The sequence below is a fragment of the Cygnus atratus genome, chromosome Z, assembly GCF_013377495.2.
Source record: "Cygnus atratus isolate AKBS03 ecotype Queensland, Australia chromosome Z, CAtr_DNAZoo_HiC_assembly, whole genome shotgun sequence".
Taxonomy (NCBI): domain Eukaryota; kingdom Metazoa; phylum Chordata; class Aves; order Anseriformes; family Anatidae; genus Cygnus; species Cygnus atratus.
The window spans coordinates 66,053,178-66,067,449 of record NC_066396.1 but is presented as its reverse complement, the minus strand read 5'-3'; the positions used below and the strand labels follow the sequence as shown (position 1 = coordinate 66,067,449).

At 38.2% G+C, this 14,272-nt stretch overlaps 1 protein-coding gene across 1 annotated transcript in view; it reads left to right on the top strand.

Moving 5' to 3' along the window:
* Positions 1–14,272, top strand: part of HSD17B4 (hydroxysteroid 17-beta dehydrogenase 4) — a 62,796-nt gene that overhangs the window by 8,841 nt on the left and 39,683 nt on the right. The window contains exons 7-11 of the mRNA XM_035568726.2: positions 342–426; positions 3,022–3,209; positions 5,384–5,475; positions 6,087–6,111; positions 7,765–7,893. Of these exons, the coding sequence (XP_035424619.1) occupies positions 342–426; positions 3,022–3,209; positions 5,384–5,475; positions 6,087–6,111; positions 7,765–7,893 (519 nt within the window). The remainder of the gene's footprint in view (positions 1–341; positions 427–3,021; positions 3,210–5,383; positions 5,476–6,086; positions 6,112–7,764; positions 7,894–14,272) is intronic.

Below are 14,272 nucleotides of genomic sequence, written 5' to 3'. Positions count from 1 at the left end.
AACCTCCAGTGAGTTGATAGGTGCTGATAAACTAGTTGAGCAGTCTTCTTTAAAAATTGTATAGCTTTTGTAGGCCTTACTTGACTCTGTTCAAGGGCAGGAGTTTTGGATGCTTGTAAATTCTATACAGATCTCCATCCCAAGAGGAGGAAGGGATGGTCAGTATATGTTCAGACAAACACTTCAAAATGATCTTTAAAAAAGAAAACAAAACAAACCTTTCTAGTCACAGTTTCAGAATGTGAACAGAGTGCAGTTTTTGTCAAGAAGAAGCAAATGTTGTATTTCAAATGTGCAGACAAAATCCTGGGTATATTAAATTACAATTAATTTGTTCCTAGATATAATTCATAGAATTCATTTGAGGGGATCATTCCTTGTCACCCGAGCTGCATGGAATCATATGAAAAATCAGAAGTTTGGCAGGTAAAAATTTTAATTTTTTTTTTCAGTAAGACATAGCAGACTGATGCATGCCTTTAAGTTAAAGGAGGAGTTTTGCATCCTTTTCTTTCACTGTCACTGGGGTTAAACAAAAATCAGTCCAGATATGTAAGCACTTTCAGTTCTGTCCTCCTACCCCATCCACTTTTACAGGTTCTGTCCACGAAGATGGAGATATCCCAGTCAGGAACTGTAGGGTTATAGAAATAACACTTCATTTCATTATTACTCACTAGAAATGTGTATTACATGCCTGTTACTGCAAGTCTGAGAGGTTCTTCTCCTGCTCTTTATTCAGATGACAGGTGCATACAGTTCTGCTTGTGGGTCTTAAGGGCTTGTTTTTTTATTTCCGTTTGGGCAAAGGTATTTGACTTAGAAGTTGTGGCATGTTGCCAGGCCCAGAGAGTGGTGGTGGACAGAGTGAAATCCAGTCGGCGACCAGTCACCAGTGGTGTTCCCCAGGGGTCAGTGTTGGGGCCCATCCTCTTTAATATCTTTATTGATGACTTGGATAAGGGAATTGAGTGCACCCTCAGTAAGTTTGCAGACAACACCAAGTTGGGGGGAAGTGTTGGTCTGCCGGAGGGTAGGAAGGCCCTGCAGAGGGACCTGGAGAGGATGGGTTGATGGGCAGATGCCAATGGGGTGAGGTTCAACATGGTTAAGTGCCAGGTCCTGCACTTTGGTCACAACAACCCCACACAGCGCTACAGGCTTGGGGCAGGAAGGCTGACAAAATCTCTGCTTGTATCAGGAACAGTGTAGCCAGAAGCACCAGGGAGGTGATTGACCCCTTGTATTCTGCTGTGGTGAGGCTGCACCTCAAGTACTGTGTTCAGGTTTGGGCCCCTCACTACAAGAAGGACATCGAGGCCCTGGAATGTGTCCAGAGAAGGGCTGCAAAGCTGGTGAAGGGCCTGGAACACAAGTCCTGTGAGGAACAGCTGAGGGAACTGGGGTTGTTTAGTCTGGAGAAGAGGAGGCTCAGGGGAGACCTTATTGCACTCTAGAGCTACCTGAAAGGAAGTTGTGGGGAGCCGGGGGTGAGCCTCTTCTCACAGGAAACTAGTGATAAGACTAGAGGTAATGGCCTCAAGTTGTGCCAGGGGAGGTTCAGGTTGGAAGTGAGGAGACATTTCTTCTCAGAAAGAGTAGTCAGGCATTGGAACGGGTTGCCCAGGGAGGTTGTGGAGTCACTGTCCCTGGGGGTGTTCAAGGAGAGGTTGGACGTGGTGCTTAGGGACATGGTTTAGTGGGTGACATTGGTGGTAGGGGGATGGTTGGACCAGATGAACTTGGAGGGCTTTTCCAACCTTTTATGATTCTATGATTGTATGTGCTAAGTTTGTTTCTGTATGTTGGCTGAAAGGGTGAAGTGACTTCAGATCTTTATTTTTTTCTGTTTTTGTTGCATTTATCAAAACACTGATGGGATTATGTTAATCTTAACGGTAGTGCCCACATGCCGAAAGCGGTATTAATATCTTTATCATTCTGTGACCAAACTCACGTTCATTCTCATTCCAGGGAACTAAAGTAGAATGGTGAGGGAAGAGATCAGCATGCAGAATACATGGGAAAAGTGTAGAAGTTGCAACCAGTTAGGATGCACTTCTCTGGGATCCTTTTAGGTATTTGTTCAGGTAACAGTGGTAGTGAGTACTTCTGCGGTGTACGTATAGATGTGTGCCATCTGCAAAATGCCTGTTTGGTATGGATTTTGTAACTGTTTTTGTCTTGGTGATATTGAGCCAGTACTTGTAACATATCTCTATATTTCGATTAAAAACAGTGGGTTGTTGCCAGTGAGGCAAGTGAAAATAAAAAATGAAATAGATTTTGATCCTAGATATGCGGTGTGCTTTTAGTAGATTTGGACTGAAGGCTTCTTTTAAATGTGAAGGTGTAGACACTTTTTTTCTTTTGGGTTCTGTTTTATAAGAAGACATGCAGCACAGTGTTATCTTGCCTCAGAACAGCTATAAACTTCAGTGACTTTAGATCTGTCTTACGAACAGTTCAGTCATCTCCACAGCCATAATATTAGGGAACAGCAAAGGGCAAGACTCTGTGATCTTCTTCTTTTGCTTATTTAGTGCACATTAGGATTCTTTGAAGTTTTCTGTGAATTCGATAAGAATGCTTTTTTGGATGTTACAAGGTAGATAAAAAGGTGAAGTCATTTTCAATAAAGTTAGTTTTTCTGACTGCTGAAGTCATTTGTTATTAATAAGAATATCGCCATTTGAAGTGTAGTTAGAGCAGGAAAAGAAAATACATTCTTCTATGCCATAATTTTGTCACAAAGTGTATATTCTTGTTTCACAGTATAACTCAGGAAGGCACGTGACATTGTTAGTTTTCTGCTACTATGACAGCTCCTCAAGATTTGTCCAATGTTTTCCATCTGTCAGACCCTGAAAAGGCATCTGATTATTACCCAAAATAGTGCTTTGATTCTTATTTCCACACTTTCATTGGTAGAATATGGAAAATATAATGCCAAAGTTGTAAAATACTGTTGTGAAGAATTAAACAACTTGAAGTCATGTAACTTTTTTCTTTTCCCTTAAGGATAATTATGACTTCCTCAGCTGCTGGAATTTATGGAAACTTTGGTCAGGCCAACTACAGTGCTGCAAAACTTGGCCTTTTGGGTCTTTCAAACACAATTGCAATTGAAGGCCGGAAGTACAACATCCACTGCAACACCATTGCTCCTACTGCTGGATCCAGACTGACCCAGACTGTCATGCCACAAGGTGAATTATTTAAGGTGTATGTGTGCAGACATTTTTTTCAGTGGACTGAAGCATAGCTAACTTTGTTATTGGAAAATGGAAATCCTTTGCACTTAAGAAACTGCTAATTCATTATTCTACTGTCTTTTGCTCTTTGGACTGTCAACTGACTGGTTGTTGTAAGGAATCCTTATTTTCTGCTATAAGATACGAAACAATTTTTGTAATTTGCAAAAGCAATTTCATGTAGCAAGGCTTTTTAATTACAGTCTCTTCCAAGATCTTCCCTGAGGTAGTGAAAAGGCTTGTTTGTTCTGTTAGATGTAGAATAATGTATGTGCATAGTGTGTCTGCACTTCCAGTATTGTCTGATTTACAAATACCATTTTTACACATGTTGTGCGTGTACTCCTTTTTTTCATGATCAGCAGCAGACGATAATGAACTGAGTTACCTAGTATGTTTTTCTGTATTGCACAGCTAATAATCTTTGAGTACTTGAACAAGTTTTAATAGAGCATTGCACTGAGAAGTCACTATAGAGTATGTCATGGGAGACAGCTGTGTGTAAAGTATAAATTTAGGATAAATAGAGTGACTATTTACTTCGGCAAATGACCAGAGAATCAAAAAAGAGTCAAAGCAAGAAAACTCTGTAAAAAGAAGTTGCTTTCAGTCAGCTTATTTCATCCCCCAGCCCTACTTCTTTTGCCTAGTGACAGGGAAAGTTCAAAGCTAGCAGAATCATTACATTTTTCAGACTGACAGACAGCGTAGCAAAAAACTATATTTTGTATAGTTATACATAGATTGAATAGATGATTTTGTTTCATTAGTTAAGTCCTATGTAAAGCATCCTGCTTTAGGTCTAAATAACCCAAGTGATCATAAATTTTTAATCTGACATCTCTATAGGTTGTTATTGCTGTGGATTTATTACACTTACCTAAGCGTCACATATGTTAAGCTTGCAGCCCAGAGCTCTTGAAGTTTAAAGAGGTTTTCACTAGCTGGAATTCCCTGAGGACTTTTTACATAAAGCGATAAAACTGCTTCCTAATTTTCTTTCTCAGTCATTTTAAGAAGAGTGAGATCATCAGGTCCACATAAGATGACTGCAGCTCTGATTGCTTATTCCATACCTGGCTCCCTCTCTCCGTATCCTGTTTTTTGAATACTCTTAAAAGGTTTAGACTCCAGTGCTTCAAAAATATTTTCATATGTCGTGTAAAATTATCGTTGTAAGCTTAGTCAGTACTTCCCTGTCATCCATTGTTAAATGTCTGCAAGCAACTATGCTGTAGTATTACAACAGTTGTGTATGTTCAACTTAGTCTGTTTAGGTTTGTTCTTGCTAGAGTTGTACAAAAGTTTGCATCTTTTTCCTTTTTTAAAAAAACTTTTACCACCTAATTCTGTATTTAATAGTGGATTAGTAGCATTAGGGATGACACCTAGTGTTAACTTTTGAAACTAAATGGTGTGTGGCATGAAATTCAATACTTTAGAAAACCCTGCAGCTTTTTTTATGCACTTAAAAACCATATTAAATAGAGTTCTGTTTCCTGTTACCTTTGAAGAACTTCTAAAAATAAACTTCTGTTACTTCAGCTTTGCTGTTAAAGAAGTGTGGGTAATGCCAAACTTTTCCAGCTCTTATCTCAGAGTATATTTGAAAACACTGGCTGACCTTTAGCTCGGCTACAGTTATGTATCTATTACTGTTGAAAGAAAAATATTCTGTAAGCTGGAAAAGGAAACTAAACAAATTCAGTTATGCTTTTCAGGAAGTGTGTAGAACGCATGCTAAGAGCTGTCTAGACAACCAATTTTGGTCTGTGACAATTTCTTCATTTTAAGATTTTCTTCTATGCCAGATGACCATGTAAATCCAAAGAAATCGTTTGATACATAAATTTAGCGGGGCTTATAATTCCCAGTATATCACTTAGAAAACTTGATATTTACAAACGTGATGTTTCTCAGATACTCAGCAGCTGCAATTCTTTTCACATTCTTTTATTTATAACTCCATAACAAATAGAAAGGGAAATTGCTCAGATACATCTCCGTCAGGCTTCTGTCTGTCTGGCTTGCCCTTGTTTCAGGTTGCCAGTAAGACGGAAATTTAGCAAGGTTTGATGAAATCATATCATATTTCTAATTTATGATTTTCCCCCTCAAATTTATTCCAGATCTGATCGATGCTTTCAAACCAGAGTATGTTGCTCCATTAGTTCTTTGGCTTTGCCATGAGAGCTGTATGGAGAATGGCAGTCTGTTTGAGGTAATTCTTTCTTTTTTTTTCTGCTCTTTCCTGCCACCCCCCTTTTTCCCTGTCCCAGCTGTAAACTGGTAATTTGCTTTAGCCTCTGCAGTCTTTTTTTTTTTTTTTTTTTTTTTGCTGAAACTGAATTAATATGGGAAAAAACACATACTCGGAGCACAGATAGAAACATTTACCTTGTGGTGCTGTTTATGACAAGTATGTCAGAGAACAGCAAAGTTATCAAATTCTGGTGTGTGCTCAGATATACTGATTGATTGTTACAATTCTTATTGTAACCTTATGTTTGAAAACACACCAAAGCAACAACTTCAAAAGGAAATTTGTGTTTTTATAAATCATTCAAACACAGGAATCAACTTGCAGGAAGGATGAATTAGTTATGGAACACGTAGGTACTTTCATCATATTGCTAGTTCATAAATTGGGTGGAAGATGTTATCATGTCCTTAAAATTTTGTTGCTCACATTCCATTGTTAATATTCAATTAGTGGCAGTTCAGAAATTTTTATTATGTTGATTTGGTTCTGAAGTATACTTTTGTTTTCTTGCCTCATGAAAAGTTTGCATAGTAATACGGTAAGTGGATGATTTTTCTTCTTCTTTACAGGTGGGAGCTGGATGGATTGGAAAATGTAAGTACATTTTATTGCAAGATGGATTTTGGTTTTTGAATTGACAGCAAAAGTATGCAGACTTTGCAGTTAACCTCTGCTTAGGACATTTTAATTTAGGCACAGAAAATAAGCAAAGATCTAGCATTCTCAGGGAATTGCTTATTTTAAGTACAAGTTACAAATTTTGCTATGCATGGAGGAAGCTGGTAACTTAAGAATGTGTTCTGTTATGCTTTGAGCTGATTAGTAGTAATTGGAAATGTGCCTGACTAGTCTTTAATTCTTGGATCAAAAGCTATAGCTGAAGTTAAGAAGAATTTTTTTTTGGGTCCTAAGTGTACGTTTCTGCCTCTTCTTGATTCCTTCCAATTTTCATGGTATAAAAGTAGCACATAATGGCAAACAGTCTGTGTCTTAGGTGTTTTTCACCTGTGTTTATACTGTTGTAAAAATGTTAGTGATACACATTAACAGTTGGAAGTGATTTGTCTTCTAATAACTGGTAGCTATGCCAGGTAAATATTGAGTGACTCTAGTAACTAGCTTAAATATGCAAGTAAAGAAAACTCACAGATAGTTCTGAGTGCTTCCCAGATGGAAAACTTAATTCAGTATGTGAAATGTCTTTTCTAAAGACATTTGTTGACCCTAATACTGACATTATTTTCCTAAACTGTTCAGGGATTTTTCAGTGTACATGAATATTGTTAGTTGGAAGGGCCATTTAATTCAAGAAGTGCTTTCTCCTTTTTTCAAAATGTGTTTTGCCCACTTGGGGGAAAGAAGAAGAACAAACAAAAAAGCGGATTTTGTATATTTGTCACTAACTGTAGATGTTTTGATGGCAGTGGAATAGCTTTTTCTGTATTAAATAGATTGAAAAAATTGGGGCACCAAACCTCTTGCTGCCCTCCACAAGGAGCTGACTTTTGATGCAGTGAAAAGTCTCTGGCTTCTCCTCATCCCTGGTCAAAAGTAAATACCATCCTTTATCATAATAGTGGCTCCTGTTCCTGTCCCTAAAATGAAAGCAGGTCGTTAGTGAGGTTTATTCATTGTGTATTGATAACTAAAAGCAAAAACAACACAACAGTTTAAGGATTAATTGCAGCCTAGGGAACCTATATCCTTCCAGAGCTGACTTCATGTTAGCTTTAACAGTTTCTCTCAAATGGCAGTATTGAAATATGACTGCAGGGACCATTTAGAGATGCTGACTACTGGTATAAACATTCTAACATAGATAACAGATCGTTTTCACATTTTCCGTATAGTTTCCGTATAGTCCCTAACTAGCAGTAGCCAAAATCATACCAGAAAAGAATGTCTGTAGGTGCATACTAGCTACAGCATTTCACTAGACAGAATCTGAAAGCAGAAGTAATATTTCCAAAAAAGCAATCTGTTGTTGGCTTTAATGAAATTTACAACCAGTGCTAATACTTTTCTAAATGCTAGTGAAAACCAGTGAGTCCTTTTAGTCCAGCTCTATGTTATACTGGTGAGTTAGATTGGAGTGCATTTAACCTTTCCTCTCTTCCACAGTCTTGAAAGTAGTGGCCTAGATGAAAAGTGCTCTAAAGAAATTAAATGTTCTTTTTTGTTTGTTTCTTGCCGTGACAGACAGCTTGAACTCTGTTCAATGTCTCCCATTTCTGTCCTATTAATTAGTGCGCTGGGAGCGATCCTTGGGTGCTATTGTCAGAGGAAAGGATCAGCCAATGACTCCTGAAGCAGTGAGAGATAAGTGGGAGAAAGTCTGTGACTTTGATAATGCCAGCAAACCCAGAAGTATCCAAGGTAAAACAGACTGTAATAATGTAGAAAGTCGGGGCAAGAAAACTTTGAAGAAAATATTTTCTTAACAGACACTTGCTAAAACTGTACTTCTAATAAATAGTCTACAGAACCAATTAGTTCTTTTGTAAATATGTTAATCATTTACTATTTCAGTACAGTTAGATCTTTTAAAGGCAACTTATGTGTTTTTATCTGTAGAATTAAGACAGCCATCTTAAGAGTCAGTTTTCTAGCGAGGTGACGTTACTGTCACTTTGTGTACTGCAGCCAGATTACAGGCAGTGTGTTGTTTGATTAGACACAAATACACGTAGTAGCAGTGTAATAGAGAGGTTATACATTCTTTTTAGTCCTGGGATCTTGGTTTCTGTTAGCCTTTTCCATACCGAAAAGTTCTTCTGGTTAAGAAGTCATTTGGTATAAACAGCAAAGCGCCTTCTTGGACAACGTCAACCCCTTCGCTAATGACCAAGATGACTGTGTCTTTGAATGCTTTCTTTCTTTCCTTTCGTTCCTTCCTGATAGTTTCTTTTTTTTTCCAAAATGACACTTATCTTTCCTAATATCATACGTGCTTCCCTTTCATATTCCAAGCGTTGTCTTTCTTGTCTATCTGTCTCTAGTTAATAGTTGCCATAGTTTAGTTTGTATGGTTTATTTTTTCTATGACTGCTTACAGAGACTTCTCAAGATGTTAGTTACCTTTACTGTTCATTAATATGTTACGTGTGCTTAGTATCCCTGATTTTTTTTTTATTATACAATGTGGTTATCTAGGCCAATAATTGAGTATTTGTCAAATTAGGAAATGACTTTGTATACATGTATGGGGAGAAAGAGGTATCTGTATGTACAACGCCAATTGAATTTCAGAGATTTTTAGGTTGCTAGGAAGCTCAGTAGATGTTTACAATGTTGGTCTTAAAATCTGCTAGGGGATTGTATTAAAACTTTAGGGATATGTTTTCTAGCTGCCTGAAACAAAACCAGAATAGGAGACGGTCCTTTACCTTGGATCTTGGTGGAGGAATGTAACCAGCAATACACTAGTTCACTCTCAACTTACTGATTGTTTTCACTGATCTTCCTTTGCAGAAGTCCCATTTCCAAGTGTATTTGAGTTTATAAATGTTCTTCCCTCAGTGGAATGGTATTTTTTAAAAAAATGTAATTCCAGCTTTATGTCTTCTGATCTGTTCTCCAACCTGTCACATATATATAATTTTTATTAGTTGCAGGCAAAAACAAATGTTGTAGAGAAATAGTTGTGGGTGGGAATTTCTTTTGCTTCAACTTAAGCACTGTATGTGATAGACAGCATCTTCCTCTTGATGCTATCTGGAGTTTAAAAAAAAAAAAAAAAAAAGGACAAGATTTTGGACTCCTGAAGTAGCTATGCTTACAGTACAACATAACAGGTTTCTGTGTTTTCTTACAATGGTAAACATTGTTAGTCTGAGTCTCCCATGCAGTGTACATGCATTAGCTTCTGTTTTGTTATGAAGTTAGACTAAATACAACATTGTGATTTCACTGGCATCAAGCCAGAGGTGCTGCTAGGATGAATGAAATATTTTGTGTTAATTCCATGTGTATAAGAATTATCAAAATGGTTGAGCAAAATGCTGAAGACATTGTCTGAATAGATTTAATTTTTCAGTTTTATACTAAAAGTTTTTCGTACTGTCAATATTTCAATTTTGTTGCTTGAAGGCATTCAAGTGTTAAATAAGGGAAACTAATTAGAGTACTTGCCTTAAAAATGGAATGCTACAGTGTGTAGTATCTGCAAGTTAAAACATTCCCAGAAGATTTCATTAATTTAAGTAATTTGCTGGGAAAAGCAATCATGTACTAACCATTATGTGTAATTATAATGAAAAAATACTAATTAGATAAAGTATTTGCCTGTAATATACTGTAAAAATCGAATAGTCAGGGATGTTAATCTTGATTCATAATGTGGACGTGCTGGCAAGAGCGCTTTCAATCTCATTCATTGTAGTTTGCAAAAACTAGGAGCATTATGTGTTTTGGTTTTGTGTCGAAAGATAACATCTCCTACACTTGTAGCAACTATATATAAATTACTTGGATTTATTTTTTTAACATAGAATTCTCTTTTTTTGCAAACAAAGGGTGAAGTCATTCTCTTAAATGAAAGGCTCAGCATGTAATGTATCATGCATCTAGAATCCTTTCTAGCAAAACACTCATTTGGTGTATGTTCCTAATTGTGTATTTCCTAATTGTGTATTTCAGCTGAGGGTGTTTTGCTGTTGCTATACAAATACTGAATGCTAAATGGAAATGCTGTCTCATCTTCCTGTTACAGTAGTGGTCTTTTAAGAAGCAAAATGATTGGATTATTTTCCTTAAAACCAGCTTAAGTAAAAATAGGAACTTCCTTTTCCACCTTTTTTTGAGTTTAAGCACTTCTTCAATTTCTAGAGTTAGTTTGTTCTCTCAGGATGTAAACTGAATCAAGCTAAAAAACTCTTGCTTGTGTACCAGCATATGATTTTTACAGGGCTTGAGCTCTGTAAAACTAATAGGAAATAGCTAATTGTCACTAGACTTAGCAGTTCATTGTTGATTCAGTAGCTCTTTGATGTTTTTTAGTTTTCATAATAAGGGGCACAGTAGTAAAGTGAACTTCCTTGGTAGTTAACCCACATCTTTTTCTAGAGCAGCTGCTGATTGTGCAGTAGTCTTTGCCTCCTCTTACCCCAAAAGTTGACATGATGTAACTGACCATGCCTGTCTTTGCACTTTGCTTTTAATGCCTTAAGTGTCTTTGTTCTTTGTAGCTCTTCTTTAAGCTTTATAGGCTTAACGCTTAATGTACTTGGAGAAGTTCTGGCAGTTCCTTTGTACTCCCAGACAGTTTCAGGTATAGTCTTGTTAACTAGCAAAAGATACAGTTACTTGCACAATCCCTACACGATGTCTTGCCTGAGGAAGCTGAAGAAGTGGAAGATTCAATTTTGCTGTTATGTATTCTTCTACATTTCTTTTACCAGTATGGAAAGGTAACCATCTATTTAATCCATGATGAAAATGCCATTGCCTCTGAGGCAGCAGTGAATCTGCATTAACTTGTGTTAGGGATTTTTCCTAATTTAGATGATTTTATTTTCTTAATGTTTATACTGAAATCATAGTTTTAGCTTATATTCTACTATTTCAGAACAAGCTAGAAGTCTTTCAAGAAAATAAGCAGAGCGTAATCAGAGTCTTAGGATTAGGACACAGGATCAGGTTACAGTGACTTTCTACCTTCCTGTACGTCAGCCAAGCCACTGCAACCAACACTCTTAGGCAGCAACAATTGCAAAATAATGTGACTGGCTTAGCTTGTACTATAAAAGGATTGATCAGTCTCATTTGCAGCTGTCTCTAGCCCGCTGACAAATTTGTCAAGGTAACATGATTCCATGTTTTGAGATACTGAGAGGTCCTGGACCGATGTGCATAAGCAGAAAGACAGAATTAGATGTGATGCAGAAGCTTCTGAATGTGTGGTCATGTACAGCCGGTCACAGTTGCATGTTACACTGCACAGTGTTGTGCTATTCTATATGTTCTATTACCTCTCACAGAGCTAGATCTGGTAGCCCTTGCCCCCACAAAGCACTACGTGCTCTCGTGTTCACGTAGAGTTATAGAATGATAGAATTATCTAGGTTGGGAAAGACCTTCAAGATCATGAAATCCAACCATCAGCCTGACCTGCTGTGTCCCGTCACTAAACCATATTCCATTATAGCCGTGCCTCTTAAAAACCTTCAGGGATGAGAACTGCACCACTTGCCTGGGCAGCAAGTTCCAGTGCTTGGCCATTCTCTCCATGAAGAAGATCTTTGAAACGTCCAAACTAAATTTCCCCTTATGCGACTTGGGACCATTTCCTCACATCCTATCACTTGACACCTGAGAAACGGGACTAGCCTCCTTTTGGGTGCTTGTAGAGAGTGATGAGGTCTTACTGTTTTACTGTCCAGACTGAACAGCCTCAGTTCTTTCAGCCACTCCTCATATATCTCATTTTCTTGTCTCTTCACCAGCTTCCTTGCCCTTCTCTGTATATGCTTGAGCAACTAAATGTGCTTCTTCTAGTGAGGGACCCAAAACTGAACACAGTGTTTGAGGTGTGGTCTCACTAGTGCTGTGTACAAGGGGATGGTTGCTTCCCTAGTACTGCTGGCTGTGCTACTTCTGGTGCAGGCCAGGATGCCCTTGGCTTTTCTGACCACATGGACACGCTGCTGGCTCACGTTCAGCAGGCTGTCAACCAGCACCTCCGGATCATTTTCTGCTGGGCAACTTTCTCACTCTTTCCCAAGCCTATAGCACTGCATGGGGTTGTTACGACCCGAGTGCAAGACCTGGCACTTAGCCTTGTTGGAAGCAATGTGATTGGATTTGTCCCATCGATCCTGCCTACTCAGATCCCTCTGCAGAGCCTTCCTACCCTCAAGCAGATCAACACTCCTGCCCAACTTGGTGTTGCTTGCAAATTTACTGAGGGTGCACTCAATCCTGTCATCCTGATGATTGATAAAAACGTTAAACAAAACTGGCTCTAAGACTGAGGGCTGTGATACACCACTGGTGACCAGTTGCCAACTGGATTGAACTCCCTTCACTAGGGCTCTTTGGGCCTGACCATTCAGCTTGTTCTTCACCCAGCAAACTCTGCACCTGTCCAAGCCATGAGCAGCCAGATTCTCCAGGGCAATACTGTGGGAAACAGTGTCAAGCACTTTACAGGTAGACAACATCCACAGTTTTTCCCTCATCTGATAAGTGAGTTATCTTGTCATGGAAGGAGATCAGGTTAGTCAAGCAGGACAAGTCTTCCATAAACCCGTGCTGGCTGCATCTGATCACTTGATTGTCCCATGCGTGCTGGATCATGACATTCAAGATGATCTGCTCCATAACCTTCCCTAATACCAAGGTCAGACTGCCAGTCCTGTTGTTCCCCAGATCCTCCGTCCTGCCCTTCTTGTAGATTGATGTCATATTAGCTAACCTCCAGTCAGCTGGGGCCTCCCTGAATAGCCAGGACTGTTGGTAAATTACTGAAAATGGTGTGGCAATGAATTTGTGTGTTCTGTGCCACCTGTATGAGGCAATTTCTTGGTCTCTCATTTCTTCAATTTCAACCTCTATTGTAAAAATACGAGCCAGTTTCAGTTAAGTCTAGTATCTTGCTTTTATGTATATATGCATATTTGATTGTCTTAAAAGCTGCCTAGGTGCAGAAAACAGCTTGAATATTCTCTCTGGATGACTTTTTGTGAGTTTCAAAGGTCATTCTCTGGTATAGAGCAAATGAATGTAAAACACATAGATGTGTATGTATGTATATCTTTGGATGTATATATAAAGAAGTATTTTGCATACAAGAAGGAAACTATTCCAGCTTCAACTTCTGTTTCCATCATACACATTTGAAAAGATTTTAAACACTGGTTCCTATTCCTCTGTAATTAAGGGTTATGGTTCATAGGCAATGTACCCTAACTAGAAAGTGAGAGGAATACTTCTGGAAAAAGCTAGGCTTTGCCATGACGATTTTCAACCTTTGCTCTTCAGGTTAATCTTTTCCTGATGTCTGCTAATCATTTGCTCTATAAGAGCAGGTCATGCTGTGGTAGTGGACATTGAAGGTTTCGGAGTTCAGTAATGGAATAACAACTAATAAAATAATTTATGTTAAAAATAGTGATATTAATGAAAAGGTTTCCTGCTTTTTTTCTGACAAAAGTATTCCTGTCAAACTATTTATTGAATCTTTAAAGGACCACACTCAGCTTGCCAAGTCATATATTAAAAAGTAGAAATTGAGGTTTCACAAGTAGATGATGACAATTTCAGACATCCTCACACATTTAGCTGACTGAAACTTCATGATAATATACCACTGTGCACTTCCTTCTTCCCTCTTTTACTTCAGTACACAAAATGAAGACTACTGAAAACGTCTTTAACGGTGTATAAAGCACTTATCAGTGTATTTGTAATCTTTTCTGGCAAGCTGTTAGCTCATAACAATGTACTTGATCACAACCTTTGTACTTCTTAATGCAATAATCTGATTTACTTTTAAGGTGTAACTCTGCCTAACACAAAGGATCAATATCTGATCAACTGCTAGAATTTCACTGTAAATCTAATGCTATAGGTGCTAGTCCGGCTTATTATTCCAGGCAGCAGAAGGCCGACAAAGACTGAGATGAATCAGTATGTTGAGTCACATCAACTGCATGTTACTCTAGCGGTCTCTGAAAGATTAAAGTAAGAAGGTGGGCTTCTTGATGGGAAAAGTTATGTAATATAGTAATTCAGGGGAAAAAAAATATTCCCCCTT